Source organism: Chanodichthys erythropterus, chromosome 5 (genome assembly GCF_024489055.1).
Source record: "Chanodichthys erythropterus isolate Z2021 chromosome 5, ASM2448905v1, whole genome shotgun sequence".
NCBI classification, from domain to species: domain Eukaryota; kingdom Metazoa; phylum Chordata; class Actinopteri; order Cypriniformes; family Xenocyprididae; genus Chanodichthys; species Chanodichthys erythropterus.
The window spans coordinates 24,886,181-24,911,948 of record NC_090225.1 but is presented as its reverse complement, the minus strand read 5'-3'; the positions used below and the strand labels follow the sequence as shown (position 1 = coordinate 24,911,948).

The window sequence follows — 25,768 nt, the reverse complement described above, 5'->3', positions numbered from 1 at the left end:
CGAAACAGAATCGCATTTGCCCGACATGGTGCTGAGTAATAAAATGTGGAGAAATTTGAAAGGTATCTTAAATTCGTTATCAAGGGTAATTTCAAAGGGCACAGAAAGGAACCTCATGGTTAAAATCAATGTGCCTCAAACTGTTGTCAGTTTTAATGGTTCGCACGGCTCTCGTGCCTGAAACTTGTTCTTTTGTCTTACCTTTCCCGTGAGACACTTCTACAGTCCAAGTGCAGTTCAGCGAGTTTGGGTAGAAATCTGGAAAACCAGGGGAGAGAACTGTTCCGGTTTTTCCGTAGATATAGCCCCCACACAAAGCTGGAAATGCAATAACAAGAAGAACTCATGTTAGAATTTCTAAGAAATTACAAGTGGTTTCAGCACTTTGCTAAGATGTTTTGGATGGTTGCCAGGGTGTTGCTAAGGTATTCTGAGTTGATCAATTTGCATTTGTGCTGCAAATTGTCCTTTGCTCAAATAATAACAATCGACAATGGTTGATACAGATATCTGGGTCACACTTGGCAAACAACATCCAGAACATATAAAACACTTCTTTCATAAATAAATACTATAATAAAACTTCCAAAGCTTTTTACAAGATGATGGATGCAAAACATGGAAATAGACATGTTTCTACATGAAAAGCAGCAGGGTTTAACGATACGCTAACTAATAAGAGGTTGACATCTCATACAACGAAAATACTCGTAAGAAGATCAAAAGGAGATGTAACAACTGAGACAATTTTCCAACTGGAGAACGTCTGTCAGTGGAGATAGTCAAAAACAAAAGAGCTTTTTTTTTTTTTTTTTTCTTCCTTGAAGCACCAAAGCTGTAAGACAGACATAACAGAATATTGATTATGTCCTTGAGCCATGCTCATTGTCCTGCTTTTATCAAAATAAATCTTACAGCGCAGGTTATGACAGGACACGCATTTTTGAGCCTCAGCATTTTGTCCTTAAACAGCCCATTAAATCTCTTCATCAAATGACAAATTTGGACTAATTAAATTTGCAGGAATTTTTCAATTTTCTCTTTTTCTTTTTCAATAGTATGATATACAGAGAAACAGTAGCTCACACTCAAGGATGAGAAAACAAACACCCCATTTTTATTCAGAAGCCCAAACCGAGTGAAAATATATGCAATTTGCTATAGTTGTTGATATTTATGAGCCAAAATAAAGAGATACAATTCTCATAGCTTATAATGAAAATCATTTAAGATTTCACAGCAAAAAGACAGCCTGTTTCAGCCTGCATGTTTTACAAATATAACATGTTTTATGTTTTAGAAATTTCTTAAAATTACTTAAACTTCCTTAAAAAATAAACCAGATGACAGAAGGCATGTAGTAAATTTGATATCAAATATGATACAGTAGGCTTTATAGGGTTAATATAGTGCATTAATCTGCATTTTATAATGGCTCTGAATGTGTCTCATTCAATCAGAATTTTGAGTCTGAGCTATCTATTAAATAATAATACATCAGTCTGACAGAAAGGAAATGTGTAATCTTTCATGAGCATGTATTTACATTCCCACAAACAAATGGGGAGTATCTGTCCTGTCTGTAATGAAGGTCAGCCCATCAGGCTGAATCAAAGTCTGTTAGAGCAAATGCACAGAGCAGATAAGACGCAGCCACAAGAGGACATTGGGAATTCTGGAACAGACAGGCAACACTCTGATTGCTCTTACCATAAAACACTTTGTTTACTTCAATCCCTGCAATCGGGAAACAAATGAGATAAACAGCTTTATAGAGCGCTCTCCTGTAGGTATCTAGCTAAGGACTTCCATTATTTGTTCGCGCTTCCCTGTCCTTTTTCCCCAACGTTTAAGGTTATCTATGAAACAGTGCACGCCAGTCACCTCTCCTCTAATCAAAAATGTATGAACTCAAATCTCTGAGGATTGTTAAGAAGGCTTAACCCTTCCCCTTTGATAAAAAATGTAATACAGCCTAGCAGGGCTAGATTATGGACTGGACCAGTGCCCTCGGGTCTCCAAAGTCTCCACCAAAGGAAACTGAACAGCTGGGTGCTCAAAGCTGACACCAGGGTCCAATTTTTAGATGTTTTTACACGAGGTGGTTGGGCGGAGCTGTTCCTCTTGTGCATAACCAGAATCGAGAGAGCGTAACATGGCCTACCATCACAGCTAGGCAGCGCGTGGTTCCACTGATGGTTCCTCTCACACACAATGGGCTCCTCATCGCTCAGAGTATAGCCTTGATCACAGCTGAACGTCACTCTGGAGCCGATGGCGAAATTGTTCCCGTGCCTTTTTCCATTCACCGGGATCCCTGGATCTAAACAGGAATCTGTTTCCATCATAATGCCTGTGAGGAAGGAACAAAACAAAATATTTCATTTCACCTCCAAGGTCTAAATTGAAGGAAGGATGCTGTCTGAAGCATTTTATACAGTATAAATCAGCAGATATCAGTCCCCCTGTGGTTTCCTTACTTCAACCAATACATTTTTATTTCTACTTACTTTTTCTATATTTTGAAGACCATTCAGATAAACTGACTGCACTTTTTTGAGGAATTTTTTCACCTGTCAGTTTCACAAGCATTTGGCTCTATTATGTGGCCACTGATAAACCTCTGATAGCTGTCTGAAAAGTCGGAGAAAAGAGAACACTTTGACACGAATGAGTTTCATATATATCAGGCATAATGTCAGAGGTAATTCATTGGAAGTCGTGAATATTGTTTGAGAATCATCTCATGCTCTCTCCTTGCCCACATTTTTCATTTTTCTGTCTCTACTGTAGCATATTACATTATAATAAAGATGTTAAATTACTGCTAAAAAAGAGCAACTAGAGACTATTTATCAAGTCATTTGGTTTTATAAAGATATTATTTGCATTTTCAGTTAAGCTCATGGGAGGGAAAAGTGATAACATTTAATTTTGCATGCAGACCTATTTGTATATTTGCAATAATACAAAACAACCAGGGACATGGATATGTGCTATATTTCTAACAAGCGGTGCTAAATTTGATAAATGTGAGGTTCTGGAATAAGAACTTGTGATGAATCCGGCAAGTTCTCGAAAAAAAAAAAAAAGAGTGTGTTTAACACCCCAATCAACACTGCAAGAAAGCGGGGGCGCAACAAAACCTGATTTCAAAACACACTCAGTCATCCTTCCTTTAAATTAAAAGGGCCTGGGACTAAATTATTATGGTGAAATTATTATGACTAATGAGCAAGTTATACAACAGAACACCTTAGTAGCACCACCTTCCTTCAATATTTTAGGTCCTGGAAAGTATTCCTGGTTGCTGCTACTCATAACTGACAACTGAAATGACACATATGGCAGCAAACAATGGCATTTTTAACTCAAATCATAGAATTAATAATAATAATAATAATAATAATAATAATAATAATAATAATAATAATAATACAATTTGCAATTCTTATGCAATTTACAAATCTACATGAAAAAAATAATTTAACCGTTTATATTATTGTTACTTTTATCCCCATTTTTAAATATTAAATAAAATAATTCAAACTGTCTTTGTATCCATTTGAAAAGTATTTTCAGTTTTAATTATTTATTTTTTGTTATGGCAAGGAATATTCCTTTCTGTTCATTTACATCTGTGTCATGATGTGACAGACTACAACATGATTCTATGTTATATAACTTTGCATAATTGGACCTATAATTTCAGTTTACAAGTCCTATCATAAGTTTGAGGTGAGGGATCAGGGATGCAGTGGATTGTAAAAGCAAACAATTGTATACAGTGTGGTCTAAAATTAGTTTTCAGACGATTATGCCTCTCCCATTTAAATTCACATAAAATAATTACTATGTTGTAATTAGTGAAGTAATGTGAATGGACATTGACCACACAGAATCACATGACTATTTATAAAACCTAAATGTACATTAAAGGGATATTTCACCACTGTAAAGATTGGCTTTTAAAGGGTTAGTTCACCCAAAAATAAAATTTCTGTCATTAAGTACTAACCTTTCATGTCATTCCAAACCCGTAAGACCTTCGTTCACCTTCGGAACACAAATTAAGATATTTTTAATGAAATCCGAGGGTATCTGATCCACACATAGGCAGCAACGTCCTTGCACCTTGTGGCGTCCAGAAAAGTAGTTGAACACATGGTTAAAATAGTCAACATGACTACAGTGGTTCAACCTTAATGTTATGAAGTGACGAGTATACTTTTTTGTGCACAAAAACAAAACAAAAATAAAGACTTTATTCAACAATTTGAACCGTTGTCATACGTAGTGAACTCAGTCCTTGTTTATGTCCGAACGCCAGCTCAGTTTTGGCCGAAGCTGAACAAGTGAGTAGCACGACGCATGCATGTGATGCTGACACAGGATCTGGCCAATACTGAGTCGGCATTTGGAAAGTATTCCCGTCGCTTCATAACATTAAAATTGAACCACTGTAGTCATGTTGACTATTTTAACCATGTTTTCAACTACCTTTCTGGACGTCAAAAGGTAGACAAAGATGTTGCTGCCTATGTGTGGATCAGATACCCTCTGATTTCATCAAAAATATCTTAATTTGTGTTCTGAAGATGAACAAAGGTCTTATGGGTTTGGAACGACATGAGGGTGAGTAATTAATGACAGAAATTTCATTTTTGCGTGAACTATCCCTTTAATAAAACTTGTCTGTCTTTGCAGTAGAAAGGTGTTGAAAGGCAGGAAATTCCACCAGATGATACATTTTGAGTACTTTAGCTGACAAATAAACCTGGAGATCTGCCAAAATTGCAACAATACAAAGCTAGTTGAAATTCTGTGAACTTGTCTTATAACAGTTTTAAGATTTAAATTTACAATTTAAATGTCCTTTGCTGTGTGAGTTTGAGAGCGTGAAGATTTTTACACTTAACTATAAATTTGACAAAGTATTTAAAATCTTTTATGCAAGCAGAGGTTTAGTCGTTTTCCGCTAATGCAGCACTGAGGTTTACAATTTACCAACCTTCTTTTAGAAATATATCTCTGTGGGGGATCCACTAAAATTGATGTCAAATCCAATTTCAGCTTGTTTTGGCCTAATCTCTGTTAACCAGTTGACAATAACTACAAGAGCATTAAAACATGCTTTTAATAATAATGATTGGCCTATCTTTTGAGCCTGCACTAACAACAAACGGGCCTTGTGGCAGTGGGACATTAAACTTTAATCGCACTCTGAAGCACATTTTATGAACCCACCACCACCAAACATATTCGAAAAGAAAACAAACATTATTTTCATATCACTTTAATTATTCACAGAGGTTCCTCACCTCTCTTAAAGTTGTCTACTGCCTCTGGATGTTGATATTTGTCATGTGATGCTAACACACACATGTTAGCTTTCTCAAAATAATTTTTAGACAACTAAAAAACTATAATCTAACTGTAACCCTGGAGAAACCGTTCCAAATACATTACATGCACCAAAGAGCGTGTCCAGACAAAATTTGCGCAGTATTGCAGAACCGCCCACTGTGGAGCGTGAAAACCCAATATCCATGCATTTAAATCACTGCAGATGCTGACTCACTCTCGTAGCGGATCTGGAAGCCTTCGCTGGAGCGGCTGTTGTCGGTGGTAAAGAGCAGGTACATGTAATTGCTGGTGCTGATGAGGAAGTGAGGGGCTTGAGTGCCGTGGTACTCGCCAATCAGAGGCGACGAATTGGAGGGCCCGTCCCGAATTTCCAGTGTGTCGTAATTAACCTCCGTCTGAAACCTGCACAGGAAATTGAAAAAAAGAAAAGAAAAAAACATTAAGCGGAACATCTGCTTGTGACCTAGGTCTTTAGCAGAATTACTCTAATGAGGGATATTAAACTGGAAGGTTAACAAATGAAATTGTAGGAACAAGAAACTGCACTGAAGAGACTGCGGCCAAAGTTTCCAGAAATGGGATGGGGGTGGGTGTCTGGGGGTTTCACATACTCTGAATTCCCAAAAAACAAATCAATACCTGTCAAAAGATATCTTGATGGCATGATCCTTTCTGGCTTCAATCACCCATTCACAGTTAAGGGAGTCTTTGTAGTATCCAGGCCAGCCAGGGGACAGTAAGACTCCCATGGGAGCCGTTAGATGTCCGCCACATGGAGCTGGAACAGAGAGAGTGCAGAAAAATAGAATGTCAACAACAGCCCGTCTCACAAATCCCAGCAGCACCTTCAGAAAGCTAAGAAGAGCAAAGTCTAAGAGCCCTCTCACCTTCGCAGCGGGGGACGGCTGCGTTCCACACCACGTTTCCATCCTGGATGACACAGGTGATGGATTCGGATCCGTGGGTCTTGATGAAGCCCTCATCGCATGTGAAGAGCACTGAGCTGCCCAGTAAGAAGTGCTCTCCAAAGCGCTGCCCGTTGATGGGAATACCAGGGTCGTGACATTCATTTTGACCAAACGCTACAGACACAGGATGAAAGTATAATCAGTTCTGAAGCATATAATACTTAATATAGGTCCTACCTGTCCTTGTCTGAGAAGATAGCACTTAACAAGCATTAAGAGTACCTAACCTTCAATTAAGTGATCTATAATTATCTTTTGAGGAACAACTAATGTAACTGATATTACCCAGAATGCCCAGTCTCATAAGGAATATGTTGCTGCAGTGACAATTACCTGTGTACCACCAAACGGTCACTTACAGTTGAACCTCATTTTGGGAAATCCGCAACACGTGTGAAAACAATGCTAACATACATGATAGGACAACCTATTCATTTATAGGAGCCTCGCTAATCTTTGCATGTTATGTGTTAAATGATGCCATCATGTAGAGATAAAACAAATATGACAAAATATTTTGAATTACAATAAGCTTGCATGATTGAATTCAGCACGGGAAAAGACTGCAATGAGTGTGTGTAAACAAAGCTAACATACATGGCAAAACACTCATGGCAACTCATAATAATTCGTACGTGATGAAAAATATTGTGCTAGATTTATAGGGTTTGATGAAGAGGTAGGGCTTAATAGTTAGCTTTAAGTTTTGGTTAATGTACATATGTATGGAATAATTGATGACGGGTTATTGAATTCTTAGAAAATAATGCAAACCCGAGGTGGTAATGCAGCCACGACGCGAAGCGGAGTGTGCATTATTTTTTAAGAATTCAATGGCCTGGAGTCAATTATTCTGCTTTATACTATGGTTACCACACCTCAAGGCACTGTTTCGATGGTGTATTCCAAGACATTTGTCAGGTTTTTGTCTTTAAAACACTCTTGTGTGTGGGACTAATTTCTTACGCATCTCATCCTTGAGCCTTGATAGCAGAATAATACTGTTGATACAGTTATTAACACACTTGTAATTCACTTGTGTCTTATGTGAATTAGTCTACTTGAGTGTCTGTGCCTCTCTCATGGCAGCACTGTCTCTTAGCAAAACGAAACTAAGTTTAGGCTAAGTTTTGTGGCCACCATGGTAGAAGTGCAATAACACCACTTTGTGTCGAGGCAGCATTAGTATCCTGGGGTGTACATTAATTTTCATAATTTAATTCAATTATTTCTAACTTTACATTAACAGTTACAATTTCTCATGAAAAATAAAAACGAATCATATGGAAAGCCACAGACATTGAGGCGTTGCGTGGATGTCGGCAGAGAGCGTTCAGTCGCATTACAGCACTCGTTTTAAACCCTCTATTGTGGTTTGAGACACACTCAGATTTTGTCAAATCTCTTTTTTCCCTTAACACAACTCTGCAGACAGCTCACATATGTGTCGCACATGCATCACAGATGTCAGTGTGGAAGCTTCAATTATTCAATATGTGCACTCGCAGAAGCAGAGAATCCTGCCAAAGCTATTTTAGTGTTTTCATTTGGTGAACACATCTGTCTGCGAAGCCCCTGTGGAAGTATGATGGCTAATGCATGGAGACCTTGTGGCCAGGGCTTAGGGCATGTACGCAGCTCTACCCCATTCCCCAATGACAGCCTCATTGTTCTTACGGCTGTGCCTGACAGTTGCTCCAGCGCCACTCCAGCGGAAACATGTCTACTTCTTTCTGAGACAATGACACACCATTACCGAAGCAGCACTGCTGTAATATCAAACAACACAATCCACTGACACTGACATCGCCTGCAACTACTGGTTCCATCTACCCCCAAATTTTGTTCCCACATAGACGTGCCAATAAAGATCACAGTCCCCGTTTCATCGATTCACTAAAAATCTATATATGTCCGTTTTCAGCCATTATGCTCACTGACTAGACAAATCTCTAATGGCATTCTAACGGTCTTTACTATTGTTAATTATTCTCAAAAAAGCATATGTAATATATAACAGCTGCATGTATGCTTAGCGGTTGCCTTTTTAATCCAAAGCATGCGTTTCATCAGTATATGTGTTTCCTGGGAATCAAATCTTGACTTTGGGCATTTATAGGGCACGATATACCAGTTAGCTACACAAACACAACACTGGTATCAAAGCAACATTACAGAAAGGGTGAAGCTACAAAATTAAATGCTTTTTTGATTATATTTTTACATATTTCAGCAAATTAGCTTCCAATGTTTGCCATAACATACTTAAAGTACTTACTGCTGCTTTGGTCACCTCAAGCTGCTTCTCAACTTTGCTGGCTAGCTATCTTAATTTTCTATGACACGCTTGAGGAAGCCTCTCCATTCCTTTGTGTGCAATGAGATACATATGACTTAGAATTTTTATATATATATATATATATATATATATATATATATATATATATATATATATATATATATATATTAAAAAAAAAAATATATATATATATATATTATATATATATATATATATATATATATATATATATCACGTTGAGAGTGTATCTATGTCATAAAATGTTGCCTATGTTAATAGCTCACTCATTGCGGACTGGGATTATCAAGGTTTGCAGTGCACACAGACCTAAATACTAAAACACATTTCTGTTTTATATAAGCTCATCTCAGTGGAAATAATATTTGTCAATGTATTTTTAATAAAATCTAATAACTAATTAAATTCAGAACTCTTTTATGCATGACTATATTTGGCTTCACATGGGGGAAAAAGAAATCCAAAGCTTGTTTCTAAAAAATGAAATCCCATAAGTTGTACAGAAGGTCAAAATGATGTTTAAGTACTGAAAATATGAATGTATGGCATTTTTCACAATGGAGATATGTCTAATGAATAGACTATGTTCTCGACCTTGAAAAGAAAATATTTCAAATGAATCTATTCAACGTAAGAGTTATTATTCTGATTTAAATCCTATAGAAAGCCACATGCTGCAAAAAAAAAAAAAAAAAAAAAAAAGTTATAGGGAACAATAAGAGAATTGACTAGCCCTGGGAGAAAATGATTCAAATGTCTCTTGGACTGATCGAAAGATATAATTTCTACTTAAATACAAAACAATCATGCTATTACACTATGCAATGTATGACAAGGATGAGTAATTTAAATTGGTTGGAAATGACCAATTTGATGTACTGCAGGTATTACAATGAATAAGAGAAAACTGCCACTATGGTGGATCTAGTAATGAAAGTCCTGCCTTCCAGATAAAAGTCACTGCCTGGTGTTAACAAATCTTGGGCTCAGAGTGAAAGAAACAATGTTTTATTGTCGTTTTAAAATATTTTCTTGAAATGTGAGTTTGTGACATTTTGGTTTTCTATTCAATTAGATAGGAGCTATACTTGCATGACTGAAAATAGCTGCCCGAGTGCATTCCCAAGAAGGCAGCCAAGTGAACCGACTTCCCTTGTAAGGGACTTTGTTATATCCCAGTTTAATATGCGGATATATTGCCTTATAAGCAATTTGTAGGATGATTTCCCTGAAATTTGGAAACAATGTGCCACTGTGGCATTATCAAACCAGCCCAACACAGCTACATTATTTGTACTCTTAGTAGTACAGAAATTACACACTTCACCTTAAAAAAATAATGCACATCATAAAATATATATTGCATTTACTTGTGTAGGTGATATTAAACCCCTTTCCCGTATTCGAGTGGTCTGACTGGAACTCCAAGCGCATTACATGCCCATTACTAGCGATCTGCGAGGGTACATCCTTCCCAGAGAACGTTCCAAATGTGGTGGGCTCTGGCATCCCATCGTCTTTCACAATGAGATAGTCAAACTGGGGCTCCATCTCAAAATCGCTGAAAATGAGATGGATCCGATTGCCCGGCTCGGCTATAATGAGCCACACACAGTTCATGTTGTTTCCGTATTCCTCTGGGTAGTTTGGCGAGAGGATGATGCCTGACGGAGTGGTGAAATTGAAGAAGCAGGAGACTGCAGAGATGAAGACAAATATATATAATCCCATTACAAAGGTCACAATATTTATTTTAGTTCACAATGGATATGTTACCAGGAATGTTATTTTCTCTAAAAAAAAGAAAAAAAAAAAAAAAAGATGAGAGGAAAGATTCATATAGACCATGATAATGAGTTCTTTGCATGGTGCAGAAATGATGAAATGTCAAGGAATTGGTTCCAAGTATGAGCTTTGTCAGGAAAACAACAAAACATCCATTCAAGATGTTTTCATTTTAACAACAAAATATCACTGCATGACAGGATTATCTCAGATTGTGGGGTGAATTCACTACAGTCGTGCCTTTATTTTAATTTGTGACTGCAAAAACTGGTACAGTGAGACAATGTGTGTATTTAATTCAAGTGTTAAGTCAGTAAAACAATAATGTTTCTATCTTGTCTTATCAGTGACAAACACCTTCTTTAGATTATTATAGATTGATAGATAGTATGTAATATTTTTGTAGATCAGGCATATCTACAAATATGATCTACAAAAAAAAAAAAAAAAAAAAAAAATATATATATATATATATATATATATATATATATATATATATATATATATATATATATATATATATATATATATATATATGTATTTGTTGAACGAACACACAATTCTTACTGCTTTCCCGCTTGAGTGAGGAAAAGGAACAGTAACATGATCCAGAAACAGAAATATGATAATTGGCCTCTCATACAGCAAACCTGAGAATTGCCAGCATGGACGGATGCCATTCGGCTTCATATCTGCCCCTAATCTAGATGTCATGTTTTTACAGAGGCGATACATTAATCATTCTAAATGGCAACATGTTAATTTTAACAATGCATTTCAGAAAAGGACTCTTACAGACGCAGCTGGGTTTGTTTCCAGACCACTGGTTATTTTGCTGGCATGATATTGTCCTCTCGCCAACCAATTCAAAAGCAGCCTGACACTCAAAGGTCAGCACATCACCATGTAAAAAACGGTCTCCAGTTCGCTTTCCATATGCAGGGATACCTGGGTCTCCACAGCCACCTTTCTCAATTTCTGTGGGGAAAAAAAAAAAAGAGTAGATGATTTACTTATTTATTATATTTAAATATGTTGTTTTCAGTCTGGCAATTACAATGGATGTTGTTCTGAGATGCCATATGACCTCTTTTGGCAGAGTAAGTAGTCTAATGCAGTGCTTTTGCTCTAGAACTGGGATTTACATTGAGTATCAAGCGCCTACTCAACAGAGTACTACTTACTATTGTACAGAAGTAAACAAAATGTCCTTACTGAAATGTATTAATATTAACATAAACCACATATGCCTAACAATATGTAAGAAATATTGCCTCAACATTGGGTAAAGAGGATATTTAAAAAGAAATAGCAATTTCTTTGACATAACAGATACAGGCAACATTTTATCCTTACATTCAAGCATTGATAAACCTATTTATGTTGTTACCCTAATATGATTATCGTTGGTTGCATTTTATCATTTGCATTTAGCATTGTTTTTTGACATGCTATTTTTTCATGCTATCAGACTAGACATTCAACACATTTCTGGTGAGAACTACTGAGCTAAGGCTGTCTATTTCCAGCAAGTGTTTGGAACACAGAATAAAACGACAGTGACAAACAAATGATGTTCAGGGAAGAGTTACATTTTTATGTTAACAACTATGGTGTCAGCTTAGCAGCAAGTGCTCTATTGACCCAGCCAGACGATAATCTTCAAGCAGATGAGTTTCCCGCTTGTGGCAAAATCCACAACCTCTACAAAGTGTTAAGAGCATGCTAAAAACCTTTGGTGCTGCCACAGGCGATTAGTTCAAGAACCCACAAGAATGGTAGGCTATCGTGTTAGGACTGCCAACTCATCATGACCAAAAAGCAAACAGCTCTTACAAACAACAATGATAAATAATGCACAGAAAGGCAGCTGGGAACATAAACAGCTATAGAAATGCTCCATTAAACATTCACATATATTTGTGTATAGGGTTTGTTAACACACCATTAAGCTAATGTGTTTACCTGCCTTAAGCTCTAGACCAAACAAATCTATTATGTGTTCTTTTGTTCACAAAAATGTCAAATTTGCCAGCACAAGACATTGTGTTCCTTAGACACTGGCAACAACTAATAAATTAAATGTAATATCCATAAATGGAAAAGCAATTCTCTGACATTTTCTGTGCAATTAAGTGTAAAATAGTTTTCCAAAGTTCACTTTTGTTTAGATTATTTGGTAATTACTCAAACATTTTCCCTTTAAAATCTATTAAATGGAAGAATTTTGATGGTTATTTCTATTTTGGATATTTTCCACAATAATTAAATCGCCCTATTTCTTTTTAATAAGTGATTCTTCACCTACAAATAGTGTTAGAGCATGTGGACCTCCAGAAGCATTGTCTATGGCAACATCCCAAACTATAAAAACGACTGTAAAATTAAAAGTTCAAGTTCTAACAACAACAACAAAAAACAAAACTTGTTCTCGTTGAATTGTCAGGCTAGATCTCCTCTCAGCAAAGGCTGGATCTAATCGCAAACAGTTGTTCTTTACTAAAAACAAACTCACAATAACACTTCTCAAGTTCTCAGACTAAAAAAAAAACAGCGAACAGAAGAACAAATATTTTAATGACTAGATCAGACAAAGAATCATACACAAAGTGATATACAAGACATACAAACGCAAACCAAAAAAGGAAGTGATAAACAGGTGTTGCTAATTAATCAAACAATGAATCACCACAGAAACTAATGCGAACACAGGAAACAGAACAGCAAATAGTGCAAAACTAACTCAAATCCAACTCAAAGTAAACTCAAACACAGATTAAACATGATAGTTTCCTGAAGCCATGCAATAGTTTTGTGTGGGGAGCAGACAGTAAATTAAAATTGTTAAATACTGGCAATTAGGCTACGTTTTGACTGCAGATAAATGTTAAAAAAAAAAAAAATAATAAATAAATATATATATATATATATATATATATATATATATATATATATATATATATATATATATATATATATATATATATATATATATATATATTTTTTTTTTTTTTTTTTTTTTTTTTTGCTCATATGTGACTCATATCTGTTTTTGTCATGACAGTGTGAACAGCACAAACCAGATCTGGAATCTGAAATTGAATCTGATCTTTTCGATTCTGATTTGGGACACTTCCATATGTGGTCCTAAATCGGATACAGGTCTGATGTTTTGCAAAATCTGAACAATCAAATAGGAATTCATGTGACTTTTACATCACACTAGATCAACATTCGGCACAAATCTGTGCTCATGAGAGTCACTTCAAAGATTTTACATACCTTTATCAAGACGTTATCAAGACAGTTGCGAAAGGTAGTCAGTGAAGGATAGTGATGTGTCAGAACTCATGAGTATTACAGCTTTATATACAAGCAAAACATCATAAATGTTTAAAAACTATGCTCTCTTTTCTTGATTCCTCATCTTTGTTTTTAATATTGCCTGCACATACATTCTCTGGGTTCCACGGGAGATCACACAATGAATAAACACTTAGTCCATTACTTTAAATGTACTCTGTGTTTTCTTCCGTATTACAGCGTGCTGTGTGTCATCTTTATCATTCTTTTGCACATGCAGTTTAGTCCAGGACTATGATCTGTTCACGCTGTAATCTGATATTGGCCACATTTAAAACAATAATGTGAACAGCTATACAAAAAATTAGGATTAGAGCAATAAATCGGAATTGAGCATTAAGGCTTGCAATGTGAACGTAGCCATATAAATGATTTACAACAAAATAATGAGATTTAAGGGTTGCATTGGAGGGGAAGATTTAAACTTGTAAATGGGCAATGACTGAATCCCAGTTTATTGGTTTGGAATGAAACATGTAAATAATGAGCGGTTTTCATTTTGGGTGAACTATTCATTTAACTCTTTAGAGGTTTGGGTTTAATCATCCACTAAATGAGCATTTGGTCTGTCTGATGAAGCTCATTGTTGGTGACCACAGTTTCTGCACAGTTTATCATTTCTGTTGTGGGGAAAACAATCCTTTGCCAATCTAAGAACTTTTAAATGAACGTATGAAATGATGAATTTGAGTTTGACATCTACACGGCCTCAAACAAAGTGTCCCACCAGTGGGTCCCAGTGGAAATGTTGTCAAACATGACAACGTGACTAGAAGCACAAGTGTGAAATTGGGTTTACACAAAGTTAATTGGGTTTGTGTCATTGTGCTGGGCTATCCAGACAGTGAGAATTGCTCAATTGTGAGGTTACAGTTCAGAGTGAGGAGCGGCTAGGGAAAAACTCTATTTCAAGGTATTAAACAGCACACTTTGCAAAAACAAGTTAGGGGTAAAAAAAAAAGGAAGAAACAAAATGGATAGATAAACACAACACAAAAGACTACTTAATCATGTTAAAATCAATATTGTCTTTCATTATATTTAAGGAAATCCACTACATAGTAAAACAATTGTATATACAATTTAAATCTGGAAATAAACTACACTTTAGAAAAATTTGAAACAGAAAATGTTATGACACATAATGAAAAAGAAATACTGTGCTCTATGTGCTCTATTTCTTGGTCTAATTTGTGACATTGATCATGTGAATTCCTTCGTTCAAAAGGTAAGATGTTTGAAAAACACGATAAACGGTATTAAAAAAAAAAAAGTTCTTGCCAAAATCAGTATTGTATCTGGTCGGTATTAAAAAGTCAATTTTAAATTTTACTTAAAATGTGATATCCGCCGTGTTATTCTGTCATGTTTTTCCCTATTTTTCCAAACCACGACAAACGCCAATCTCCCTTCTCTGCAGAATGCGATATATCCCCTCAACCAATCACAGCGCACCATTCCACGCATTGTAAACTGTAATGGCTGCGCACTGAATACACCAGGCATTCCTTATCTACTTTGTACTTTGTGATCAACAAAAACAGAAAAATGAATCATTTTGACAGCATTGACGATCATGCAGTTGGTAACTGAATGTATGTTTAGTCCAGTGCCTGTTTATATAAGATTAGTATTGACCAAGTTCAGAAGCTGTGATATATATGTGGATCAACTTATTTGTTGTGTATTTTCAACAGTTTCAATATGAAAAATAACTTTATAAATAATTTTATATTGATTCAACGGATTAAATGCATTTTAATAGCATTTTTGAAAAAAAAAAAAAAAACGTCATGGATTTATTACATTTTGGGGAAAAAATAATCAGTTTTTATAATAAATCTTTGAAAATCTAAATCTGGATTTGAATTTTTAATCTTATTATAACCTAAAGATGCTATGTGAAAGTTTGAAACAGAAAATAATGGTTTTCATCTTGCCACTTTCTTGGTAAACAAAACACATATTTACTCAAATTAATCAAAGTGGATTTATAGTGTTTTGGAACCCAACTCTTCATATATTGAATCATAACAGGATGTAAAATAGAATCATTTTCACCACACCGTCAAGAGTTCAGATCTTGCACAGCGTGTTTACTTGTGTCAATTGATAGCATAAGAAATGGCTGTTGTTGTAGCAAATTTTATCAGTTTATCTGTGCATATGTAAATACATGCCTTAATGTCTCATATCTGACTTGCTTTGATGCTATTTTCCTGCAGGGTAAACGGCAGGTAGAATATTTCACGCAAGCTTTTTAAACATGTTGGAGCAGCACATATGCTGTTCCATTTGCCTTCGATTTGCATACCATTTAGAAACTGGCATGCTTTAACAACCGAAAGTCACCAAGTCAAACATTTCACTGTAAAAAAAAATAAATAACACACATATTTCCTGGAAAAGAAGAAAAGGGTGACAGTTTACAGTCCTGTTTCATCACTTTTATAGGGGGTGGAAATGACCATATGAAAGAGAACACCAGCAGGTGTGCATGATTTCTTACAGTTTCCAAACATTACAATGACATACCTTCATATACAGCCTTAAAACCTTGCGATCCGATCGTGTCATCGGACTGCAAATGGAGCCACATCTGGTTGCTCATACTCACAATCAAATCAGGCACGCTGGATCCCGTGAGACTGGAATAGAGGCACAAAATCAAATTTTATTCTTTCATTTACGTATTCATATGCAGCCATGAAAGCTTATACATAAACCCAGTGCCTGTTTCATGTGGCGGTTGCTCTTGAAAGAAAATAATAAACTGTTAGCTATTCCATGGAGCATAAAGGTAGGGTATGGAGGCATTTGTGAATAGAAGAACATGCAAGTTCAAAGTTTAACATTAGAGACCATTTTGATCTACTCACACATAAAGCACTCTTCGAGCATCACCTATCTTCCCTCCGTCACCCACTGTTAACGTATCGTACGCTCGCTCAAGGTCAAACTCTTCAAAAGCTAGCTTGATGACCTACGGGGATAAAGGAGAGGTCATGACAGACACCACAGACCAAAAAGCTCGGAAGAGAATGGCTCCATTCACACGAGGCTTACTCAGAGAATTATTATATTAAAAAGAAGTAGAAAAACTCAAAGGCAAGGCACATCAGCCATTGCTCTGCATTCTTTTCCATGGCTATAGACATGTGAGGCTGATTGCAGGAGCGGTGATGAAGGTGTAATTAAATAATTTTGTTTCATTTAAGAAATGTGAGATTTTGTTGTGAGAAGTTCTGCAATGTATGGTGCAAAGCCTGAGGAAACGGGTTGCATGTTCATTTGATGTGAGCGCAGAAAAGAAGGCGGCAGAAAGAAAATTGGATTCAAGAAGAGATTGCTGGAAGGAGAAAAAAAATCAAGCTTAATTAGGACAACCCTATTATCAACATCCTTGCATTTTTTTTTTTTTTTCAAATGGGCCATTAAAGAGCCATTATTCTCATCTATATTCTGTCCTGTCTTTAAATGTGATTGGTGTATTTTTTTTTTTCAATGTTACCTTCTCCTAATCTATCTTAAAGAAAAAAAAAAGACAATTGTATCCTCATTTATTCTCCCTCATGTTGTACCAAACCCGTACGTCTTTCTTTCTTCAGTGGAACACAAAAGGAGATTTCATGCAGAATGACAGCCTCAGTCACCATTCGCTTTCAATGCATTTTTTTTTTTTTTTTTTAATGCAATGAAAGTAAGAGCGGATTGAGACTGTCATTCTTCCTTTTGTGTTCCACAGAAGAAAAAAGTGATATGGGTTTGGAATATTTTGGACATAAGTGAGTAACATTTCATTTGTACCACCCCTTTACACTGCAGAGACATACTGTAAGACAAGTTGTTTTCCCCAAAAATGTGTAAACACTGTGGCTCTAAGCATCCTGACCAGGGGTGCATTTCCCATACAACAATGTACTGTAACCTGCTGCTTAACCACCATATTACAATACATCATTAGAGAAATTAACTAGCTAGTCAATACTGCTTCCTGATAACGTAGTAAAATGTTGAAACTCTCTCATTTGAACCATGTTCTAATGCACCCCTGACTGACAGAGCAATAATGCTCAATTAATGGCATGCAATTTGTATAAGTCTGTTTATTTTGTCTGACCAACAGCTGATTTGGGAAGTGTTGTAAACAGAGATTTTTATTTAACAGTTTGGTGATACTAGTGGCTCAGAAAACTCAAACTTCACCTATAAAAATAAATTAGAGGAACCAATATATACCACATTTACTCAATGTATGTGATGTTAAATGAGCAAGACTGGAAGTCTAGGTGCATCATATGCCTATTCCTAGAGCACATCACAAATATGGTAGGCTCTTCAAACCTTAACCTTCCTTAACTCTTCTGAGGGCACAGAAAAAAAGGGTAAATATGACACCATAGTGTCAAACAACACTAATAATAAATGTGCTATAAATATGTTTTATGGAAGAGCACACAGAAACCTGACAGATAGCACTGAAATAGGTGTCCTGAGAACTCAGACCTGTCTATGTGACAGTGTTCGACTTTGTAAAAGGTGAAATAGCATGTAAGTTATCCACATCATGCTATTGAGGACGTTAATATTGTTTGGCAAATTTAAAAACTTTGAGGAGCTCTCTGCCTCCAATTCCTACTTGAAAAATTGCAATAGAATCCCACTTCATGTTGGACTTTCAACTTAGAAATGGTCCTCTCTGTTGATAACTGACTCTGTTGATAACTGAATCAACTCTGTTGATTACGCCAAATACTAGAACCATATAGCCTTGTTCATCCTATGCAATTCGGTTGCTAGGGCATTTCTTTATTCACAGTCAAACACCTGGAAAGCTAACAATAGGGTCGCCTTGAACAAAATCTTTTGTTATTGAAATACCTTTATGGTCGGTGAAGTATAAATATCCCAAATGTGATTTTGAATGTTATGTAGTTTTAGTCTAACAAACGTTACTGACGTTGCTAACACTGGTTACAGCACCTTTAATTCATGTATATTTAGAAATGATCAACTTTTTGGTAATGCGGTTGTTCAAACACCTAGAATGTGTGCATTAATTTATATAAAAACATCAGATTAAGTTAATATTGTGCTTGTAAATTGGCCACGCCCTTTACAATTTGTCCCATTGGATTTATAAGGTTCTATCTGCATTCCGAGTAGTTTTGAGATATTGTAGTGATCAGCAGGCAGACATGAGGGCAGACACTCCCCATTACATCAATAGTCCCCTTTCATCTGCCATAATGAAAAGCACAGGACCCTAATACTCACACTTCCAAGAGAAGCAAAAAAGGAAATAGATAGGCCTGCAAAGACAATCACCCTGACCATTTGTGCAAGGGAAGAATGATGACATTAGCATGACATTGACATTAGCATGTCACCACTGACCCCATTGTTCACCCCAGTCCTAGGACCTGAGGTGTGAACTGACTCAGCAGACAGATTTTGCCATGTGGCTTGAAGTCAAAAAGGACACAAATGGACTTCATTTCTATTAACAGAACTCTATATACTTAATGAGTGTTGTTTGTGTACATGCAAAATATATACAAACATGCCTATTAAGGTATACATGAATGCATAGTTAGTTCAACATAACCCAATGATGTTTGGACTTTATGTTTTCAGCACAGTGCCTAGGTTAATCTGAAATTGGTTTGGAAAGTGAATTATGCATAGGAAGAACATTAAGGACATTGTTCTAAACATGAACTTTAAGCTTTTCAAATGAACCTCATGAAAGAGGGGGCCATCCAGTGGCCACCTCTGACAGCATCAGCCAATCAAAATACTGGATCTGAAAGGTGCCAATTACACAAGCTTATACAAGCTTAGCCCCCCATCCTCAAAATATCTTCTGCACCAACTTCAAAATCATCTCATCAGAGATCCTCCAGATCTGCGTGTTCCAGACTGACCGGATCTGCACTGACTTCAGAATCTAAAGATCCTCCCGTCTGCATGTTCCAGAGAATAAGGATGGTCTGCACAGACATCAGAACAGTCAATGCTTCTTCTTCTGCGTGTTCCAAGAAAAGGACCTTCTCTGTGCTCCAGGAGTTCAACATTCACAAGTACTTAGTGTTCAAGGCTGTGAAATGGATTCCAACTCCTATCTTCCCACTACAATGCTGCCCAGCTCAACAAGTGGAAGACGTCACCCTCGGATTCAGCATGATCAGGCAGACGCAAATATCACTTACCAAACCTTTTTTCTAGAGACATTGACATTAGTGTATATTGTCAGTATATGATTATCTAATTTGCATTAGATTTTGCATAGCTGATATCAGTTAATAACAAATAATCTCTTGGTTTATTTGTTGAATTCAGAATAAGGTTTACCTTAGTTCTTCTAGAGAAACTACAGTTTATCTTTCCAAAAGATTAACTTGTAACTGCCATAGTAACATCCTACTCATTCACTTGCATTTATCAGTCTTTTTGCACTTTATCCATAGTTGTTAGTTACTCTTGTCTATCCTTTTGTTAATAAAATCCATTTATTACACTTGTGTCTTCCTTGTGTTGATAATACAGTAAGAGGCTCTACAAGTTAACGATATCTCACAAATCCTTCAGATTGGTCAGATGGTGAACTTCCTCCAATTTATATAATTGTAATTCAGTCAACAATCTTCCATGATTGTTCTTTGTGGTCAAGGTGAAACTTGGCTGGTGCCCCGAAATATTGGAAGGAATCATCTGACTCAATATTAATATTAATATTAATACGAAATATTAATATTTAAGACCATAAATAACTACATTTGTGGTGCCCTCGAGTGAGGCTTGTCCAAAATCACTACAATATTGGGCTTCAAAGTTTTTGGATTCCATTCGACTGCGTAGATAGAACCTTTTTGTTTTCTAAATAAAATACAAAAAACAAAAAAACAAAAAAAAAACACATCACATACTGCAAATAAGCACAGAATAAGAATATATGTGAATGATAACTCAATTTTGACAAAAATGTCAGATAGAACCTTATCATTTCAAGGGGAAAATAACTGTGGAGGTTATGTGGTGATTTATTCTACAATTCGGGTCTTAGATTTTGATCAGTTTATATCATTCCAACTTTTTCAACAGTTTTCCAAGGGTTGCAGATAGCACAGCTTCATGTACCTCACAGCTTAACTTTATAATATGTGATTTATCTCACAAATCATACATTAATTTAACAAAGGTTTCAGTACAGTGACACATGTACAAAGAAGTATTATTAATGTTACATGATTGGTACACAATCGTGCGCACAATTTACTAATTCATTCCCTCGATTTATAAACTGTGCACATGATTTAGCATATTGAAGGAACAAATTAGTAAATCGTGTGCACGATTTAGCCTACTGTTTTTTTTTTTTCCCTACATGTCATGTGCAGGGATCCGTACAACAGAACTGCATCAGTTTGAAAAGAAAGGAATGATTCAGCAACACTGAGAAGATCTTGACAAGCAATCTGTATAAAATGTCAGTACTGATACAGAGTCGTTTGGCGAGACCTTAAACGAGAAGTCTAAAATACAGGCTTTTAAATTATCCTGTCAAAAGTATTATAAGGATTTTTATTTTTTTTTTACAGAAGACTTAGCAAGAGGATAAAAACAGCACTCATGGTCTACATAAACACAATCAGAGAGTGACAGGACATCTTAGCAATTGTTCCCTGAACCAGCTTGAAAGAATTATTGATTTCTTTATTTTATACAAAATTGAAAAATCCTGACAGCTGCCTAAATGACTCTGCCTGAGTTTGAGAGAAGACGGCCTTCGATGTTCCGAAATTGCTAAATGGTGTGGTTTTATTGAGCATTTTTATTCGCCCAGCAGAAAAGTATGAGTGTTTTCAAATCACATTAAGTGTTAGTTACAACTAACGTGTGTGTGTGTGTGTGTGTGTGTGTGGCCATTCTATGCAGACAAACAAAGTCTGACTCCAGAATGTATGAATGATTATAAAATAATCATGTTGAAATCATGCCAAAAAGGAGGCTATTTATTGACATTAAGTCCTAGAAGAACGTGTCAACATTTTTGCAAAATATGTTGCATCATGCACGTTTCGCAAAAGTTTCAAAGTGAAACATTGTCTAATGTTTTGTTTTCAGAATCATGGGAGAACCGTGATCTGTATTTTAAAAAATAAATAAATAAATAAATAAAAATAATCCAGATTATCCAGAATCATAAATTAATCTTATATATATATATATATATATATATATATATATATATATATATATATATATATATATATCTGGTATCTAACTTATACTATTAGTACTGTTTCTAATATTAAAATGTACAATCTTAAAGACATTAACCAGGCTTTGGGACAATCATGGTGCATTATAATCCAGGAAATGTTTTCTTATTTTAAAGACGTGCCGTTTAGGCACTTTAGGTATGCCTCTCTTGATAGTAGGATAGTACTATCTAGGATAGTAGAGTGTCTATTGGATGTAAAGACATTATATAAAAGTTTTTTTTTTTTTTTTTTTTTACTCTGCTCAGAACAGAATGTTAAGACCTCAAAAGGTCATAAAAATGCAGTCTTGATCTTTGTCTCTGTTATAGCATATGGTCTGAGACAAGAAGGTCATGTTCCACAACATGTTCTGAATGCTGATAAACTCAGGTTTAAGGCCATTTAATGTTTTAGTAATATATATCAGTTTGCTTACAAACCAATAGCATTTTGTCATTTTGATCTGACCTGGATAATATTTATTGTCCATCTAAAAAAAAAAAGAGGCCATTTACCGACAAGAAGTCTCACCGCACCACAGCATTTACTAGAAAATATAACTTTCATACTGAAGTTCACAATGTATGAAACTCAAACATATTCTTTGTTCCTGTCCTTGAATTTCTTTAGATAAAATATGTATTGCTGCCTATCATATTAGCTCAAATATGCTATATCTCAGGCCCAAAATTATACTACTGCTGCAGTGCACTTCCACCAGGGTGATTTATACAGTGCTCAGTGTAAATGAATACACCCCCTTTGAAAAGTAACATTTTAAACAATATCTCAATGAACACAAAAACAATTTCCAAAATGTTGACAAGACTAAGTTTAATATAATATCGGTTTAACTTATAACATGAAAATAAGGTTAATAATATAACTTAGATTACACATTTTCAGTTTTACTCAAATTAGGGTGATGCAAAAATGAGTACACCCCACAACAAAAACTACTACATCCAGTACTTTGTATGGTCTCCATGATGTTTAATGACAGCACCAAGTCTTCTAGGCATGAAATGAAGAAGTTGGTGACATTTTGCAACATCTATCAGGACACAACCACCTCCATGTTTCACTGTAGGCACCATGCATTTTTCTTTGTATTCATCACCTTTGCCATGCCATACAGTTTTGAAGCCATCAGTTCCAAAAACATTTATCTTGGTCTCATCATTCCAGAGTATATAGTCCCAGTTGTCTTCATCTATGTCAGCATGGGCCCTGACAAACTCTAGGCAGGCTTTTTTGTGCCTGGGTTTTAGGAGAGGCTTCTTTCGTGGACGGCACCCATGCATGCCATTCCTCTGCAGTGTACGCCATATTGTGTCACGGGAAATAGTCACCCCAGTTTGGCTTTCTACTTCTTTAGATAACTGCAGTGAAATTGCATGCCTATTTTCTTCAACCCTTCACATCAGAAGATGCTCCTGTCGAGGTGTTAAATTCCGTGGACGACCTGAACGTCTCTGTGAGATTGTTGCAGTAACTGCAATTTTTGTACCACTTTTGCTACAGTATTCTGACTGATAAGTAAAGCTTTGCCGATCTTCTTGTAGCCTTCACCTTTCTAGTGTATTTTTTATTTTTTTTTTTTTCTCAGGTCTTGTGACATTTCTCTTCCATGTGGTGCCATTGCTGAGAGCATGAAATGGGAAGGGGTTTTAACACCCTTTTATAATCAACTGTCTGCTGGACACCTGTGTAATGAATAATTAGACTCACCTGTGGTTGAATTCTTGTTAAATTAGACATTTGTAGTCTAAAATTTAGCTTTGCTCTAGAGACTTTCAGTGGGGTGTACTCATTTTTGCATCACCCTAATTTGAGTAAAACTGAAAATGTTGTTCTCTAAGTTATATTATTAACCTTACTTTCATGTAATAATAATAATAATAAGTTGTATTTATATAGTGCCTTTCCAGGGCTCAAGGACACTTTACAATGTACATTTAACAAGGAAGAGATAATACGAGGAGACAATGATAATACAAAATAAAAGGAACATTATATGGACAGGGAAGGATACAGAATAATGTTTATAAGTTAAACAGATATATAAAACTTGTAAATTGCTTTTGTGTTCATTGAAATATTGTTTAAAATGTTACTTTTCAAATATATTTATATATCTTAGTAGTATTTTAAGTGATATAACAGATTATATAAACAACTATAAGAGAGCATTTTCAGCTTTTTCCAGCACTCTGCACCAGCTTAAAGCGAAACCGGAAGCGTCTATGTGGACACTCGCTGATTGGAAATCTAACATGGCGGCCATGTGCAACTAGCCTATAGGAAGCAAAAAACATGTTCGGGGGCCAATTGTGGTCTTGAGCATTTAAAAATATGCATGTTGTGCTGGAGTTATGGAGTTAATATACACCCCAAAGCAGAGGCGTTGAGAGCGGCACTGAAGAAGCTGAAAACGCAGACGTCAAGTAGGACACTTTCTGCTTCCTGTGATGATGCTTGTGCAGTATGAAGCGGTTAAGATGTAATATTTCTCAGATAAACAGAAGTCTACATTTTACATGTAGCAACCAGACTTTTTGTACTGCTTAATACAACGCCAGTATGCACAAAATTAAAGTGAAACATTAGCCTATACTATTTAAATGCCAAAAGTGGGGTCTATTTTTATTTATTTATTTTTTTAGCAGTTTTATTTTTACAAACATTATAGAATATACCTTTAAGATTACACGAAAAGAGTTTTTACCATAAAAACAAAGAAAAAAAAGAAAAAGATTTTGAGCATTACTGAAAGTGTCAGAATAAACACAAATTGTGTTGTCTGTTAAATATGGACTACCGAACAGATATGTAGAAGATTATTTTAAAATCAAAATGTAAAAATAAATCTTTGTTTAAAAAAAAAAAAATAAATGCATTTTTACAACACTATGTTGTACATTTGTCTTATCGGGTAATCAGAGTTGAACACTTGCGCTAAACACCAGAAATACATCATGTAGACAAGTAGTTAAGTGCAATGACTGCAGTTTTGGGTATTGGGACTGGCCCACCTATTATGTGATGAGTCACATGCCGGCTGATATATAATCATGTGATTTACTAAATGATTGATATTTCTCTCACCTGTGAAAAGCTTGAGTATTACTCTCCCTGAGGAAGGCTTATGCTGAAACGCATAGGAGAGCTAGCTTAACGTTTTGTATGTAGCCATGTGACAATTCAATCTTTTTAATTAATAAGAGTGCCAGGGCTATTTAGCTTTCTCCCCCTTTTTTTACTTTTAAAGACCTTTACACACAGTGGCAGAATACACTTGCCAGTCATGTGTGAAGTTGTAAATACATTTGCACACAGTTCATTAAAGAAAAAGAATGACTAACTGAATATTTGTACATACAAAGCATAAAAATACATTGCGTACAAATATTGAGATAAATTCATTGCAATTCATTCTGGGATAGACTATCACATGAAGGATACAGGTGATGAATTTGGGCAAAAGAAACTACCATTTGAAGGAAATTTCACGCCAGGAGCTTGTTTATGATGCTTTAAAATTCAGTCTAGATAGTCATTTCACTAGGTTTTGGAACAGAACCTTTCTGTTCAGCAAAAGCAAAAAGCAAAAAAAAAAAAGCACAATGTGAGATAAATTAAAGTCACATTTTTTCATCATAAGATCAAAGCAAAAACATTTGGCCAGGAGTAAAAATATT

At 35.6% G+C, this 25,768-nt stretch overlaps 1 protein-coding gene across 1 annotated transcript in view; it reads right to left on the bottom strand.

Moving 5' to 3' along the window:
• Positions 1 to 25,768, bottom strand: part of LOC137020177 (CUB and sushi domain-containing protein 1-like) — a 245,575-nt gene that overhangs the window by 178,895 nt on the left and 40,912 nt on the right. Inside the window, 9 exon segments of the mRNA XM_067385422.1 lie at positions 202 to 318; positions 2,165 to 2,353; positions 5,582 to 5,769; positions 6,007 to 6,145; positions 6,255 to 6,449; positions 10,023 to 10,349; positions 11,233 to 11,415; positions 16,336 to 16,448; positions 16,680 to 16,783. Coding sequence (XP_067241523.1) covers positions 202 to 318; positions 2,165 to 2,353; positions 5,582 to 5,769; positions 6,007 to 6,145; positions 6,255 to 6,449; positions 10,023 to 10,349; positions 11,233 to 11,415; positions 16,336 to 16,448; positions 16,680 to 16,783 — 1,555 coding nt within the window.